Source organism: Microtus pennsylvanicus, chromosome 21, assembly GCF_037038515.1.
Source record: "Microtus pennsylvanicus isolate mMicPen1 chromosome 21, mMicPen1.hap1, whole genome shotgun sequence".
NCBI classification, from domain to species: domain Eukaryota; kingdom Metazoa; phylum Chordata; class Mammalia; order Rodentia; family Cricetidae; genus Microtus; species Microtus pennsylvanicus.
The window spans coordinates 5,734,245-5,752,236 of record NC_134599.1 but is presented as its reverse complement, the minus strand read 5'-3'; the positions used below and the strand labels follow the sequence as shown (position 1 = coordinate 5,752,236).

The following is a 17,992-nucleotide window of genomic DNA, read 5'->3' as shown; positions in this document are numbered from 1 at the left end:
AATAGAACTGAGACCCTCTCAAAGCTCATAAGCATCGAACCATCTCCACAGGCCTCTCCGTATCCTCTTGTGTAATCCCATTCTCCTGCAGGCCCAAGCAGCCTCCGAGAGGAAAGCAGGGTTTTGCTCCTGCTAGTGAATAATGGCACACGCCTAATGCTGTAATCATGTTCCCTCTTTCTCATTTCCCCGGGGTTCCATCCGTTCATTGATGTACATGACAGCCCCCAGAACTATTGGTAATTTTCCTGTCTTCACAGTTTGCTCTTTCTACAGTTCAGACAGTCAGGCTGTTGTAGATAATTTGCAATTCCCCGGCTGGCTATTTTTTTTTCCCTGAGACAGGATCTCATGTAGCCCTGATTGGCTTCACCAAATTTGCTGTGACACAGAGGATGACCTTGAACTTGATCACAGGTCTGCAGCACCACGCCAGACCAGGCTGGCTTCTTTCACTAATATGTATTTAATATGCATGTAAGGAACATGCATTAAGTAACAAGCAATTAAGGTTATCTGTAGTGAGTCTTTCTCTGTCCCGCGAGTCAGTCAACTCCTAAATAACAACACGAAGACTTACTATTAATTATGAAACCTCAGCCAATAGCTTAGGCTTGTTTCTAACTAGCTCTTATAACTTAAATTAGCCCATTTCTATTAATTGCGTGCTGCCACGTGGCTCATGACTTGTTACATCATATTCTACATGTCATGCTTCCTCTGCATCTGGCTGGCAATGCTACCTTCTTCTTCCCAGCATCCTCTCTGCCCTGAAAATCCTGGCTAGCTATTGGCCATTCAGCTTTTTATTAAACCACTGACATATCTTCACAGTATACAAAAAGATTATTTCACAACAATTGCCATGTGTGGGGCTGGAGAATTGTGAAGCTCACAACTGCCTGTAACTTCAGCTCCAGGTGATCTGATAGCCCTCTGACGACACCAACAAGTAATGAGGATTAAAATGAAAAAATAAAATGACTTAAGAAGATTATCGTGTCTTTGGGCTTAGTGGTGTGTTTCTCTTTAGCACGAACAACATTCTATTGTTTGTCTGTGCCTTGCTTCTTAGTGCAGCCTGTGCTGTTGTAATACGATACCCCAGTGTGGGTAATCTATTAAAACAAAGAGCAGAGATTTGTATGTCGGAGTTCTGGAGGCTCCCAGCAGGCTCAGGGCAGAAGGGCAGTCTGGGCCTGGGTGTGCAGCAGCAACTGGGGGTCTTCTTTGAGTTAACGGAGCCCGGGCAGGAATGAATGAAGAGTGCAAAGCACAAGGTTGCTCGGTGTGGGCTCAGGGGCTTCCAGCCCAGGGATCTATCCCATGATCCTGAGGGCCAAGCCCGGGCATTTCCGCCTACAGGCCATCGGGGCATGGATGCATGATTGAACGAAGGAACAAACACAGACAGACACAAGCCCCGCATCCAGGACCGCGCTCTAGAAGGCCAGCCTGTTTGAGCTAGCTGGGAGTGGTGCTGCTGACTCCCCTCCACAGTCAGCCGAGAGTCCCCCAATTCCTGCTCCGCCCTATTCTAAGGCAGGAAGATGAGCTCGAGTCTTTCTCAAGGTTAGGGGTCAGGGATCTGCAGAAATGGACATAGGATCTATCAGGGGAGGAAATTCTGGACTGCGATGTTGGAGGACCAGGGTTATCCTTCATATACGGCAGGGAATGAAATGAAGGTGCTGAAGCCTGCCCCCTCGTGGTGATCTCAGTAACTACATCCTAGGGAAATGGTTGAGCACAATAATTATTGGCCACAGTCTGTGTCCAATGGAGTCTTTCCCTCCTTTCCTTGCCCGTCCCTCCCTCCCTCTCTGTCTTTCCCTCAAAACAAGGTCTCACCATATAGCCCTGGCTGGCTGGGACTCCCTAGGTAGAACAAAGTTAGTCAGCCTAAGACAGTGGTTCTCAACTTTCCTAATGCTGTGACTAATACAATTACTCATGTTGTGGGGACCCCCCAACCATAAACTTATTTTTGTTGCTACTTCATAACTGTATTTTGCTACTGTTATTAATTGTAATGTAAATACCGCTGTTTTCCGATGGTCTTAGGTGACCCCTGTGAAAGGGCTGTTCGTTTCCCCAAGGGTCGCGACCCCCAGGTTAAGAACCGCTGAATGTGTTGGGGGGAGGGGTTCCTTGTCGATTACTTCTCATTTCTGTCTCTCTAATGAACACATGCAGACATCTTGGGCTTTAATTTACACGTGTAAGGCACAGATTTGGAGGTCAGCCTGTGAGTCATTATCAGATGAGGAAGTGTAAGCTTAGATGAAGCAGAAGGAACTGAAGAGGCGTGATCTAAAACAAGAGCATGAATGGAGAAAGCTTGTGTCTGCCTAACACAGTGACATGTGGGGGTGGCGAGAGCTATAATGAGGCAGGGGCAGGGGCAGGGGCAGGGGCAGGAGGCAGGAGGCAGGAGGCAGGAGGCAGAGGCAGAGGCGGGAGTTTTGTATCCAAACCCTCACTCCCCTGCTTGTTTGCCCCTGGGCACGGTGGCAGGTCTGTGCCTCATTCTCCACACCTGTAGCATGGAGATCACAGTCCACAGCTCACAGGACCGGTGAGCAAATCACTAAGTGTGCCTTAAGTCCTGGTTGATGCCCGGCTGCTGCAGGGAACACTGTAGGACCTGAGGCAATGGCCCACGCCTTTAACTCAGCACTTGGGAGGCAGAGGTCTCCACGGGCTCCAGTTTCACCGAAAGAAAGACTTGGTCTCAAAAAATAAAAACCGTGAAGGTAGACACTTGATGTCAACCCTGGTCTCTGCACAGGTACACACAAGTAAACACAGATGTGCAGGCACACACACACACACACACGATGTGCAACTTTCACTAGCACTCACACCAAAACTGAAATGGTGCCATTCAACGAGAACTTCCCATTAACCCCTTCCATTAACACACACACACACACAAGCACACACCCATACACCTCCCTTTTTTTTTTCTTTTTGAGACAGGGTTTCTCTGTGTAGCCCTGGCTGTCCTGGAACTCTCTCTGTAGACCAGGCTGGCCTCAAACTCAGAGATCAGTTTGCCTCTGCCTCTCCAGTGCTGGGATTAAAGGTGTGCACCACCACCACCTGGCTTGAGACTGGTTTGTTTCAGAGAGCACAGTGTCTTCCAGACTCATAGATGTCAATTTCCTTCTTTTTGAAGAAGGTCAATATTCCACATATATAGATATCACATTCTTCGTTCATGTCATTGAGGAAAGCCAAGGCAGGAGCTCAAGGCAGAAGAACCACAGAGGAATGCTACTCACTGGCTTGTTTGCACGCTTGCTCCCCTTCAGCCATTCTTCATCAGCCCTGGTCCGTCTGCCTAGGAGTAGTGCCGCCCATGGTGGGCCGGGCCTTACCACTCTCTTAGCAATCAAGGAAATGTTCCATCCACGTGGCTATGGGCCGGGAACAGTTCCTCTCCCAGGTACATCAAGTTGACAATCACTGCCGGTGGCTCCCAGGTCTGAGCTCCTGTGAAACTGGATGCTGGATGAACATGCGTGTGTGGATCATCTCAGGGATCCCCAGCTGTCGAGCATCCAGCAAGAGTAAGAGCAAAAAAGAACTATTTGAGATTGCAAGACCATTCGCATTTGGCACCCCCCAGACTGTCACTAAATGCATCAGAGAAAGAAATGCACGAAGTGAGGCCAGATGGAAGGAGTGGGATCTGAGAGACAATAGCTCAGACAGTGATAAAATATGCTGCTTACAACTGGCTGGTGACAGTCTCAAAAAAAAACAAAGCAAAAACCAAAAAGTGTGTTCTTATAAAAAGAAAAGTTAAAACTACGGAGTCTAATAAACATCATGGAAAGGTCTTTTTTAGTATGTGGTGTCGTGGGGTGTCAAACTCAAGGCTTTGTGCATGCAAATGTTCCCCTCTGGACTACACCCCCAGCCTCTGAGGTAACACCATTTCTAAATGCACAGTTAAATGTGGAGAACAGAAATCTGAGGGTTACCACAGCAAGGACTGGCTTCCAAAAGTTCACAGGAGAGGAGGAAACTTTATTGATGTCTTCCTCAGTCAAATGGAAAGTTAGGGAGAGGAAACAGTAAAACAAAACAAATCAAGCAAACAGAAAGATCAGGACCCGTGAACAGCACTGCCGGGAAAGGAGCCTGCCACCAGGCCCGGCCACCTGTGGTAGATGGAACAAGAGGGGTCCCCATAGGTTCACAGGTTTGAATGCTTGGTCCCCAGGTGTTAGAACTGTTTGGGAAGGATTAGGGGGCGTGGCCTTGTTGGAGGAGGCCACTGGGGGTTTTGAAGTTTCAAAAGCCCACACCATTCCCAGTTAGCTCTGCCTCGTGGTTGTGGATCAGGAGTTAAGGTCTCAGGCACTGCTCCAGCGCCACACCTGCCTGCCGTGGCCATGCTCCCCACCATGACGGTCATGGACTCTAGCTAAGCCTCTGAAACTGTAAGCCCCAAAGAAACACCTTTCACGAACTTCCTTGGTCATGGTGTCTTACCACAGCAACAGAAAAGTAACCAAGACACCACCTGAGTTTGATCTCTGGGACCTGCATTGTGGTAAAGGGGAGAACCAGCTCCGGGTCTTCTAACCTCCACAGGAGTACTCTAGCGTGCATAATCCCCCAAACATACAAAACAAGCAAATGAAGATGTAATAAAAAGATAAATAATTGTTATTTGATGTAGCTACAAATATTTTCCATCCTGCTGGTCCCCCTGAACTGGGTTTTCTCAGCCTGCCTGTTCCCAAAACTGCTTATAAAATAACCACTCTTAATTATCAATTACATACTCTTTGGCCTATTAGTTCAGGCTTCTTATTAACTAACTCTTACATCTTAAATTAACCCATTTTTATTAATCTATGTATTGCCACGAGGCTGTGTCTTACTGGTACTGTTCTGGTATCTTTCTCCTTTGGTGGCCACATGACATCTCCTTGACTCTGCCCCCCTCTGTTCACATTTCCCGCCTGACTTTGCTAAGCCACTGGCCAAAACAATTTTATTCATCAACCAATAAAAGCAACACATATACAGAAGACATCCCACATCAATCTGAGACAGAGTCTCACTGTGTAGCCTGGGCTGAGCCGGGACTTAGAGATGCTTGCCTCTGCCTCCCGAGTGCTGAGATTAAAGGTATGCATCACTAAGGCTGGCAGAAAAAAGAGGAGAAACAACCATACATGCATGTGCGCACACAGACACACACATACGCTGTGGTCTCGTAACAAGGCATACTTGAAAGGATCCTGACAACGACCAGCTCTGATATCTGCTGTTCTGGATGAAGCACCAGGGCTTGAGGATGTCAAGGGTGCTTCAGGTGAAAACGGAAGCCTCCAGCAGAGAAGACACTGTGGCCTAGCAGCAGGGGAAGGGCACACACAGGTTACAAGCCCAAGCCTTCTGGTTCTGGGACAGACATTAGTGATGGGTTAGCTTAGGGCTGCAGAAGCAGGTTAGTCTGCATTTGGCATAATTACTGATGAAGGATCTTGAGTGGTGGAGGAAGTTTGTTTCCTCCCTCCGTGACGACACTAGCTGTGCCGTAAGTTGGAGGGTGTGCGAAGGCAGATCTGGATGGGATGAGATGAAGAGGGAAGAACACAGGCGGCCATTACTGTGGTGGGCTGGGTGGGAAGAACCGGAAATAGAGGCTGGAAAACTCGCTAGTTGAGTACCTGTGATAATCATCACTTCCTAAAACCCTAGAGGCAGACCACATTTTTGAGAAAAGTCAGTAATTACATGTTAGATTGCTGGGTATGGTGACACACACCTGCAGTACCAGCACTCAGAGACTGTGGTATGATGTCTGAGTTCGAGACCAGGCAGGGCTGCATAGCAATATACCAAAAAAAAAAAAAAAAAAAAAAGGAAAACAACAAAAACTCCACTAGAAATGGAGAAAAATCCAAGTAGATAAACCTGGAGCACAGGGATGAGAGGTGGGGACAGAAAACTCATCAGGCCCAAGATTTTTTTTTTGGAAACAGGGTCTTCTCCTCCTCTTTTTGGAACTATGTAGTCCTGGCTGGCCTCAGGCCTCAGTTAAAACTATAAACAAGGAATAGTAAGGCAAAGGGGGGTGGCAGGAAAGGCCCAGGGAGAGGCTTAACAGGACAGCCAACAACACCAGTGGACAAAAAGTCAATGGAGGACACCAGGAAACGGCACCATGGACCAAACAGATTCAAACACAGCAGCCAAATGCGTGCCATATGACCATGAGGCCAGAAAGACAGCAGAAAACACGGGCAGTCTGGGGGCTCTGAGGCGGTAAGCATCTTTTAGGGAAGCATATGCAAGGAGCTGGAGAAGAGATGTCAGAACAGGGAGGGTGCAGCAGATGGCTGCTTTAGCAGAATTCCCTCATGCATATCTTATCTTGTTATGTGACTTTACTTGTATTTTGAAATTCAATTTTAAGCTGTAAAATATTTTTAAACACGAACCTAGTTTTACATTTGTGCTTCCTGTAGCTCAATGAATCTAAGATTATTTTCATGTGCCATCAAGATAAACATTACCTTTGGTGACACCACATCCAGCTCCCCGGGACTTTAGCTGGAGTGGTGGGCAGCAAGCCCAGGAAGCCTCATGTCTGTCTCCCCAGCAATGATTACTGTGGGGTTTTGGCTTTTGTTTACTGATCTTTGGTCCTCATGTTTGCTTAAGTATTTTACCAACTGAGGCATCTCTCTAGCTCCTGCAAGACATCTCATTTCTAACAGTATTTACTGGCGACAATGGTAAATGAAGAGGGAACCCATCAGCTCTCACACCTTGGGCAGAGCCCACAGACCTGGCTACCACTCTCCAGGAGATAAGTATTTCATTAAATTGGCTGTAGCATTTGCTTGGTACTGGACATGGTCCTGGGACACTTTACCTGGCAAGGGGCTCCATTTACAAAGCAAGCTCATTTCTCTGCAAAGAGTTAGGGCCAACTGTGGGGAAGGGGGCAGAAGACACCTAAGACGGGAGGAGCTCTGTGCAATGCTGTCTTCCGGGCATGGCCACTGCATCCAGGCACTCAGTGCACTCTAGTTACCAACAGAACCTAAAGGCAACAAGATTAGCTAACATTCCAACAGGCAGCAATAACTGGATCAGGAGAGACCATGATGCAAGAGGGATGTGTTGGGGGCTCTAGGGTGAAGCGAGAAAAAGAGTTGGGTGTGGATAAAATCAAGAAACACTGTATAAGCTGGGCGGTGGTGGCGCACGCCTTTAATCCCAGCACTGGGAGGCAGAGGCAGGCGGATCTCTGCGAGTTCGAGGCCAGCCTGGTCTACAAGAGCTAGTTCCAGGACAGGCACCAAAAACTACAGAGAAACCCTGTCTCGAAAATCAAAAAAAAAAAAAAAAAACAAAAACAAAAAACTGTATATAAATATAAAATTGCCAAGGAATTAAAAAAAAGAAGAACAAGAAATAAGCACACCCAGTTCTGACTCACTGACTAGGTGGAAATGGGCATGCTATTAGAATTCCAAGAATCCCCTTCAAGCTTCATCCTCACAGGGCGGGAGGATGAGGCCGACAGAGCCCATATGTAGGCACCTGCTAAGTGCCCCATCATCTAAACAGACAGGTGTGCTGGAATGACAGCAGGCATATTTTTTCTTTTTTTTTGATTTTTGTTTTTTGAGACAGGGTTTCTCTGTGTAGCCCTAGCTGTCATGGAATTCGCTTTGTAGACCAGACTTGCCTCTGCCTCCTGAGTGCTGGATTAAAGGTGTGTGCCACCATCACCCAGTTTAGGCCTGTTTTCTAAATCCTGCCTTGTCCAATGGGACACCAAGCTAAGCACTAGAATTGGTGAAATGTGTCTTCAACCATTAGGAAGACAGAGCATAGACAATGCTGTCAAGTAATGGTCAGTCCTCCCTGCCATCAGCTCCTGACAGTTTAGAATCTGCAGACACCATGGAACAACAATTCTGCTCAGACTTCCAGGCCACTCAGCCTCTCTGGTCTGCTAGAATTCATCCCTAGCATCTACTGGAATACAAGTGTAGCTCTTGGCTGCTAGCCTGCTGGCCGAAGGTCACACAATCAGCAGGTACCCACCCTAGTGGCCTCATCCTCCTTGAGTTCTTGAGTTCAGAGTCTCCTGAGTGCCAGGAGAGAAACTCCCAGAGTGATTTTTGTTGTTGTTGTTTTGTTTTTCCATGTAGCTCTGGTTAGTCTGTAACTCCCGATGAAGACCAGGCTGGCTTTGAACTCAAGAGACTAACCTACCCCTGACTCCTGAGTACATGGACTAAAGATGTGTTCCATCCCACCCCATCCCACCTCACCATGGTTTCTGCTTTAAAAGCCACATCATGTAGCACAAAGGATTAAGGTTTGTAGCTATTTTATTTACAAGTATACATTTAACACAATGAAATAAACACTGATATACTGAAGTCTAGTTAATAGTAGTGTAACATGTCTATCATTTTGATGATTACATTATTTTAAACAACAAACTACACTGAAAAATTAATGCCGATAAAATTCTTGGTCATAATATTAAGAAATACAATATATAAATTGAAAATATGATTGTTTAAAATTTGAAAATGGAAGTGAACTCATTTGGACAGAGTCAGACGTTAACATAATCTGAAAGGGGAGGACCTCTGACCCAAATGACATCTTTCAGGTTAACAGAAGAAAACAGAAGCATAGTTTTATCTTCAAGGATGATGGGCAGTTTGCTTCTTCAGGTGGAATAAATTCCCAGTGTCCTCGGGTTCTGTAGCCCAATCGTCACATCACCGAGCATGAAGATTTTCCTTGTGAAGCTGCCCCATCAATCTTCTCTGCTTCCAAAATTATCCTTTTAAAAACATCAACAGCAGTCTGAAGAGAAGGCAAAAACAACGACAGGCTTAGTTCTCAGTGGATTCTGATAGTTGCTGTTCATGACTGATAGGCAGTCACTGACCTGTCCTCAGGTCCATATGGAGGTCCAGATAGAAGCTGAGGGTTCGCAAAGCCCTACAACCCCAAGGCCTTCTTTACAGCAACCAGCACCACCTTCCACTCTGCTCTACCCTGGCTTCATTTTCCCTTGTAGACGCCTCTGCAGCTCCTCCCAAGGGGTCATTTTCTTCTTGCCCTTCCTGCTCCTGCAGTTCCACCCTTCTCTCGGTCCCCCAAACTCCCAGCCTTGCCTCTTTTCTTACCCCACCCCACAGCTGCCTGCAAGCCCTCAACCACCCATGTCTATTCCTCCTTGGCATCACGCCACCCATTACAAACCTGTCCAGCCGAGTTCCACTCTCCCCATCTTCTGTAGTGACTGTCACCCCAATCTTGTTCTGAAGTCAAACTGTTTTATGTGTCCCACCACCCTAACCTCCTAGCTCAGAGTCTACAATGCACAATCCTGCAGACCTGGTGTCTTATCCTTTGATATTCTTCCTGTCCTGCGGCTTCTGTTCTATTCTCTGGGTTAGCATTGGTCCTATTGTACTGAACCCCTTTACTTAGTATCCATTAGCATGTCCCCACTGCTCAGCCATGGGGAACATGTGGGATGAGGAGGCAGGAACACAGACTGGACACCTTTGATCCTGTATCAGGTGACCTAGCTACAGTCCCTCAGCTTATCTCACCAGAGAGGACTTTGAGCCTTGGCCCTCTCCCATCTTTCCTCCCTGACCCTGGCTGATAGCTAATCCCCTTGCTCTGTAATTCCCTGGGAAACAGAAGCTGCTTCCACAAGAGAACACCATTCTCCACCACACCTACTCACACCCTCCGCTTCCATCCTGCTCAGTGATTAAGTCTGTGCATCTGACTGTTCAAGTCAATCCCAGAGGGTCATCTCTCTTGAAAATGTAAGAACGCAATGCTGAGGAAAAGGGCCATGCTCTGGATGGGTCTGAAACTGGTTCTACTGCCTATGCCATAAATTATATAGTGACCTCAAGTTCTTTAACTTCTTTGGATTTTCACACCCCACCCATTTATTCAGACAGCATTTCTCTGTGTAAAGTCCTGGCTGTCCTGGAACTTGCTTTATAGACCAAGCTGGCCTCGAACTCACCGAGATATGCCTGCCTCTGCCTCCCAAGTGCTGAGATTAAAGGCGTGCACCACTGCCGCCACCACCCGGATAATTTTCCCTTTTTTAAAATTAGAGTTCAACAGATAATTCTGAGGACAGAGTAGGCAAGCAGTAAATACTTAATTCAAATAAAACTGCAGGCATCATTAGTGACTAACCTCTACTCCTGCTATCTGGATTTCACTGTTCCACAACTGAGCTGATTCAGACAGACTCAACACTGACATCTGAACACAGAAATGATCAGATCCAATAGGAGGGCATAAAGGTTAAATGAGCCCATCTCAGAGCTCAATGAATTAAGGGTTGAGCGAGAAGGCCAACTATTCAATTTAGTTGGATGCATCAAGGAGGGGCACAGGAGGAATAAAACCTGAGTAGACCTCAAGACTAAGGAACTTCCTCCTTGGAGAGAAGAGCAGGGCAGAAAGCGCCCAGGCTGACTCTTGCCTCCCTAGCCTTGGCAACAATTATGCCCCCCACCTGGCCTGGGTTTCCTCAGAATGGTAATGCCTACTCATCTTAGTGGTGGATCAAACAAGACGTGATGAAATGCAAACACTATGAACTCCCAGAGAACGCAAGGAGACAATGGAGACAAGACACTATGGGGTGACTGGAAAGCACAGCACAGGCTGCCACATGCTAAGGCCTTGGGCATGCACTAGAGGAGGCTGGCACATGTGGTTTGCAGCTGGAAGATCGGGAAGAAGAGGGAGAGAAGGAGGCAGCAGTACAGGAGGGACACCCTAGGTCTGGGAAAGGGTCAAGTTTACACTGCAGCAAGGACTAGAAGCAGCAGCAGATCTGTGATGCCTTCTAGTGCAGAATGACACTCCCCTTCATGGGATAGCTGCAGGGCTGAAACTATCTCCAGGACTCTTTCTAATTTGTGACTACAATAATCACACACCTGACTCGCTTTCTACTGAAAAGGGACATACACAGTTAAGCCTTGTGTGTACCTTTTTTTTCTGTTCCAGTCTATGGACATAGCCACAGTAGCAATAATACACTATGTCCTTCTCTGTAGAATGGTTTAACTATTTTAGGCCTACTACAAGCAGAATATTTATCAAACTTAAAACTATCAATATCTTTCTAAAACATCCCAAAGTTGGTGTAATAAATGGCAGAAAGCTAAAAATTAAATAAACAAGATTAAAAACGACAGGCAAAGGCCAGAGAGATGGCTCAGTGGTTAATAGCACTGGCTGCTTTTCCTGAGGACCAGGGTTCAATTTCTAGCACCCACACGGTGGCTCACAATCATCTGAAATGAGATCTGGTGCCCTCTTCTGGCCTGGAAGCAGACATACAGGCAGAACACTGTATATAAATAGATAATGCTAAAAAACGAAACAAAACACAGAAACTGGCAGGTAAAATTCCAACTGGAGGAATTATGCTTGTAACTAATGAGGCTGACACAATTAATTTTACAAATGATATACCTGATTTTCTTTAGCAGAAGATTCCAAAAATGCTGCATTCCAAGATTCTGCCAAAGCTTTTCCTTCTTCATAACTGATCACTCTAAAGGGAAAAGAAAACTCTGAATCTTTGACAGTTAAAACAGCTACGATGAATTTATCGATTAGGCCCCCATTTTGGTCCACTTTGTTATGAAGCAGAACCATGTGCTTTCCAGCATCAGGAAGCAATGCAGGAGTACTTACTGGGAACAGAATGGACAAGTCTCGAGGGTCATCTATGTGACAAAGAGCTTCAGGGATGTGACTGTTTTCTAGGACTGCAGTATCAACAACCACAGCTATGCCACAGTGAGGCGTTAGGTAACTCAGGGCCCAGGAATATCCCATCGGGCCACAGTTCACCTGCCCAGGCTACTCTAGTCTCCTCCCAATGCTCTGCCACTGGGCTCCCCGGACATGGTGTCCCTGCTCACGATCATCACTGTGATCACAAGCAGTACTCAAAGGTCTGTGTGAAAACTGAGTAATATCTGTCTAACCCCAAGAGTTTCCCAGTTTGCTCCTAGTTCTACACAAGTGTGGCACTGCATTGCATACTACCTCTACTGTACATAGTTTGCCATAAGAAGAGAATTTAAAATGGTATTTTGGTGACTAAATCTCCTTGGACTTAAGAGCTACATACCTTTCCATATGCAGGTCTTTCTTATTGCCAACCAGCATAATAGGTATCCTGTTAGGAGACACACAAAAGCAGAGGTATGTCAGATCCGGCCTTTCCAGCACAGGAGATGCTAATACACACTTCTGGAGAAGAGAGATGGGCTACTTACTGCACTTTCCCCACCATATCCAACAACTTGCCGTGGATAACTTTAATTACTTCAAAACTACAAAACAAAAAGCATGGGAGCAGATGTCATTTTATTTATTTTTTTAAATATTTATTTTATTTATTTATTTATTATGTATACAATATTCTGTCTGTGTGTATGCCTGCAGGCCAGAAGAGGGCACCAGACCTCTTTACAGATGGTTGTAAGCCACCATGTGGTTGCTGGGAATTGAACTCAGGACCTTTGGAAGAGCAGGCAATGCTCTTAACCACTGAGCCATCTCTCCAGCCCCAGATGTCATTTTAATGTAGAAATTTAAAAACTTACATTTGTAGTGGGGGAAAATATACCACAGATTTTTAACTTGAGCCAACACAAAGAATTATCAACTCTTTCCACATATGACACTCAGTAATCCTTATTTAGACTACTAAAAGTAAGACGGGTTCATGCCGTTTAAGTCTTGCACTGAGTTGACAAGTCATAAGGACATGGACCTTATCTTCAAACTGTATTAATTAAACAGAAACCTGTAGAACTTTTCTGAGGTAGTGTTCCCTAGTGATCAGCCCCGTTCCCTTTCCTTTCTTGTTTCTGAGGTAGTCTTGATGTATAGCCCCAGCTGGCTTGGGAGTTGGCAAGTTCTGCCTGCCCCTGCCTCCCCAGTACTGGGATTAAAGGCATATGACCTCCCTGGCCCCTTATATGCACCATCATTAACTGGGGGATGTGCTGAAGATTCTCAAGCATGTCACAATGATCAACTTCAAATCTGCAACAGTGGGATCATTCACACCTCTGACCACTGGCTAATGGACACAAGCCATTGCCACCCTCACTCAGAAAACCTGGTGTGAGCGAGCATCAGCCAGCACATGTTGCATTACTTTTGAAGCTGCCCAGAACCTAACAGTCTTCCACTCCTCTCTGTGGTCCCTTGGCCCAGCTCTGAGCTTCTTCCTATGGCTGGCTTCCACCTAGATGACTCCCAAGCCCTAACTTGGCTTCCTTTCCTCCTGCTCTCCCTTTTCCACTCTGCTGGGCCTCCAGCACTGCCAGAACATCCCACTGAAATGTCCTCTCCCTTGAGATCCTTGACCATGCTGCTCCCTTACTTATTCCCATACCTTTACTCTATGGCTCTTTTTCTTAGATTTATTTTTAAGTTATACACACACACACACACACACACACACACACACACACACACATATACACACACCCCACATATATGTGTCTGTGTGGGGGTGTCTGCATAATCTAGAACAGAGTACTGGAACCCCAGGAGCTGTGGAGTTACAGGCCAATGTGGGCTACCCAATGTGGGTGTTGGGAACTGTACTTTGCAAGAGCAGTGCATGCTCTGTAGCCTTCAATAGCTCTTCTTAGACTTGTTTGCCTACATAAATCTACAAACTTCCACAGCTCTCATCCCCTTCTTCGATTTTTCCATCACAGTACCATTGTCAGGGGCAGACATAAGAAATTCCAAGTTGGCTCAAGCTTTGAACAAACACTGCTGAACATATCACACATACTGTTACTGATGAAAATTAAACTTTACCCCATTGAAGCTCACCAATAGGACAGGGCACCCCCATTTCTACAGGGTGCACTTTGGAGCCATAGTTCCCTTAGCTTTGTTGCATTTGCCTACACTGAATGAGGAGATATAGGAGCTAGTCACAGGAGAAACAGTAGGAAGGCTGGGACTGGGTGGGAACCAGCTCCATGCTACCTCCTGGTGAGAGCTGGTCTTAGTGACTGTTTAACAATGACCTGAACAATGGTATTGGGTGCCAAGTAGCTTAGGGCCTAGCAGTCTTTATTTCCATCTTGCTACAGATTCTGGTTCATTTTGTGACGTGTCCTATGTTGTCAGAAGAAATAAATGAAAACCCAAAGCTTCCATTCTCTCCCCAATCTGTATTCTAGCAACTGAGAACTAAAGGTATTTTGCTTTATGCTGTTACAAGAAACAATCCTGCAAACTTCATGATATGAAGATATAAGACTTCTGCTTTACTTCCCAAAATAATGGTTATGATTTATAGGTAAACAGACATGGGTGGGTGGGGGGTCTGCCCATGTGGTGGATGTTCATTCTTGTAAGCCCAGCATTTGGGAAGATGAGTCAGGGAGAACTGCTTCATACAGAATGAGATTCTGTATGGAAACAACAGAGATGGAGCTGGAGAGATAGCTCAGCACATTAAGAACATTTACTGTTCAGGTAGAGAACCTGGTTTCCGAGCACCTACACAACAGCAAACAACCGCCTGTAATTCCAGTCCAGGAGTCCAACACTCTTTGCTGAACTCTATGGGCATTGTACACATGTGAGGCACAGACACACACACACACACACAAGCACACACATAAAATAAATGTCTTAAAAACTTATAGTTGTGGTTAATAAATTGGCTTTTAAAAAAACCTACAGAGCTAGTTCTAGGACAGCCAAGGGTATGCAGAGAAACTCTGAATTAAAAAACCACTTTCTGTTCTTGCTTTGCATGAAGTCATGGTCTTCTCAAATAGATATGATCTTTGAAGAACAAGTTTCCATATTTTTATTTTTTAAAATAAAATTGTGTGGAGTCCAAAGCACAATTTTTGGTAGTTAGTTCTCTTCTACCATGGGCTCATGGAACCAAACGTGCGTCCCTTAAGCTTGTGCAGTAAGTACTTCTATCTAAGCCACCTTGCCAACCCAAATTTCTTTATTTTTAAAATTAGTTCAAGGTAATAAATGTAATTTCAAATGCTGTTTCTAACTAAAATATCATCCACCTGATACATATAATGCCAGTAAAAGGAATCAATAAATGCCTTAAGAAAAACTTCTCAGCGGGGTGTTGTGACACATGCCGAGGCAGAGGTAGGACTCTTAATTCAGGGCTAGCATGGTCTACAAAGTGAGTTCCAGGACAGCCAGGCTAAACAGTGAAACTGTCTCACAAAACCAAGGCACCCCCACCCCCAATTACTCACCAATACACTAATTCTACAAAGTAACACTTTGTAAAGTAACTAACTTCCTAACAATCATATAAAATTAATTTACAAATAATAGTACTTTTTCAAGTAAAATTAGTGAAAATATACCAAATATGCTGGTTAGTACTGATTGTGGGATCATCTAGGAGGCATGCCCTAGGCACACCTTGGGGATGCCCTTGGTTAGACTGATGAGAGAAGACCAACAGCAGATCCTGAGGTTAGGTAATGACTCCATAAAAAGAAAAACGCTGAGAACTAGCATTCACTGTTCCTATTCATGACTAGACACAACGTCCCAGCTCCCACAAGCTCCTGCTGCCACTGGATAAGGATTCCCTTAAACTGTGAACCAAAATAAACCCTATCTAGCTGGTTGTGGCAGAGTTCACCTTTAATCTCAGCACTCAAGGCCAGTTTCAGGACAATCAGGGCTACAAAGTGAGACCCTGTATCAAATAAACAAATGCAGTACTGAACAGATGAGGGCTAAGAATAAGTTACTCTAAAACCATATAACTAAAATTGCAAAAATTTTTGTAATTACTATTAAAAAACCCAGAAGCAAATCTTTAACTATTTGGGGGTGTTCTTGAAAATTAAAAGATCATCTGGGCATGGGGCCATACACCTTTAATACTGGGATTCACAAGGCAAAATCAGATGGATCTCTGGAAGTCCAAGGCCAGCCTGGTCTACATAGTGAGTTTCAGGACTATCAGAGCAACACAGTGAGACCCTGTCTTAAAATATAAAATAAATCAGGTCCCAGATTAGTAAGCAGTGCATGAAAAAAAATGGTTCAGTGAAAGAAAGAAAAGAAAAAGAATGAAGCCCAGCACTTGGAAGGCAGAGGCACCCCCCAACCACCCCCCCCCCAAAAAAAAGAAAAAGAAGAGAAAACAAACAAAATCCAGAATAGGATAGTGTTAATAGTATCTTCTTGGGTATACCCAGCGTGATTTCCACATCTCTCCAATTGTTTCTCAGGAATATGGAGCTGGCCAAGTTTGTTTTGACTCAGGTATAAGTGGGGACCAGCAGCAAAGGGTCTGTTTACAGAATTGCCACAGTACTTGGTTTCCAGTTACACATCAATACCTCAAGGTATGAGCCCCTGCCATGGAGAAAAATGCAGAAACACCCACACACAGAAAAGGAAACTCTTAACTTCTGTTGGCAACCGTGTGCAGTGGTTAAGACCCTAGACACTGCCCCGTAAGACGTAAGTCATATGAGGTTAACTGAGCGCCTCAAATGTAGGTAAGGTAACCAAGGAAATGAACTTTCAATTTTGTTAAATTTGAGCTAATTTTAGTAGCTACAGGAACAAACATCACTGCAGTCAAATTCCACTGGACAGACGGCCTTGATGTCAGAGTGGAGGACTCAGTGTCACACACAGCCTATGCAAGCCTGGGCTGGTTGTTTAATGTCTTATAAGTTTTTTTCTAGGGAAGGCAAGAAATGAAACATCTGAAGAAAGGTTACTCATAAGTTAGTGATGGATTTATTTTAAAAACTATTTTATTTATGTGTTTATGGGTATGTATGGAGTATGGCTGACCTCAGGTGTCTTCTGTAATCTCTTAATTGATTTTTTGAGACATGAAATCCTACGGAACCTGGAGCATGCTGACTGGCTAGACTGGCTGGCTATCAAGCCCCAGTGTTGAGATTACAGACACACGTGGCATGCCTAACTTCTTATGGCGGCTATGGATCCAAACTCAAGTCCTCACATCTGGACAGTGAAAAATTCTTTACCAATAGAGTCATCTCCCCAGCATCGGTAATACATCAGTTAAAAGGCAGACAGTATGACAAACTGACATTACGCACATTGTAAAGATGTCAGCTAGCCACCAAACTTCTACTAATACTGGTATTACCATGAAGTCTGCAAAGATATAACTGTTTCCATTGTCATAAGAGTTCTCCACATCAGTTTTGTTTATTGCGACAGACCACTCCTTTCTGTGACAATGGATGCCATCTCTGGCAACAAATGTATGGCTTAGAGAAACCAAAATCAAGTCTCTTATATTTTTGGTTGTGAGCCTAGCTTTTAACAGCTGAGCCATTCTCCAGCACCCAAAATCAAGTCTCACTATCAAAACAGTGGCTGCATTTTTAGTCAGCGAAACCCTATTACTCAAAGGTAATAAATTCATAGGACAAAGTATTCAAACAAACTCAAGCCCTTGTATTGGTAAAGTCAATTCATATTAATATATCAAAACATATAAAACTTAAAACCAACTCACAATTTACCATTCAAATAGAAGAAAAGCTCAGCTCGCATACAGTTACTATTTAGGCACTCTCAGATAAGCAAACAATTTTTATTCTATCAATGCAATGGAATTTACGGAGGATTCTACTCCCTATAACAATCTGATTGCTTCATAAGAAAATCAGTGAAAACATTCAGTGTAATAACTAATTCTGTTACTATTAATTCTAGTATAATTCTTTAAAAGGGTCTATTCACAGTAAATAAACTTAAGCAAGCAACTAGAGTCTTTCTTACCTTTTGATTGATGTAACAGAATACACAAGAATATAACCATTAATATCTATGGAGTATGTCTGAGGAAAAATGGAATATTCATCCTGTGAAAAAAAAATTAATT

At 44.6% G+C, this 17,992-nt stretch overlaps 1 protein-coding gene across 1 annotated transcript in view; it reads right to left on the bottom strand.

The window, feature by feature from the left end:
- Positions 1 to 8,363: 8,363 nt before the first annotated feature.
- Positions 8,364 to 17,992, bottom strand: part of Rheb (Ras homolog, mTORC1 binding) — a 41,537-nt gene continuing 31,908 nt past the window's right edge. The window contains exons 4-8 of the mRNA XM_075955148.1: positions 17,890 to 17,972; positions 12,354 to 12,410; positions 12,206 to 12,253; positions 11,539 to 11,620; positions 8,364 to 8,871 (exon numbers count right to left, since the gene is read on the bottom strand). Of these exons, the coding sequence (XP_075811263.1) occupies positions 8,779 to 8,871; positions 11,539 to 11,620; positions 12,206 to 12,253; positions 12,354 to 12,410; positions 17,890 to 17,972 (363 nt within the window). The 3' untranslated portion in view covers positions 8,364 to 8,778. The remainder of the gene's footprint in view (positions 8,872 to 11,538; positions 11,621 to 12,205; positions 12,254 to 12,353; positions 12,411 to 17,889; positions 17,973 to 17,992) is intronic.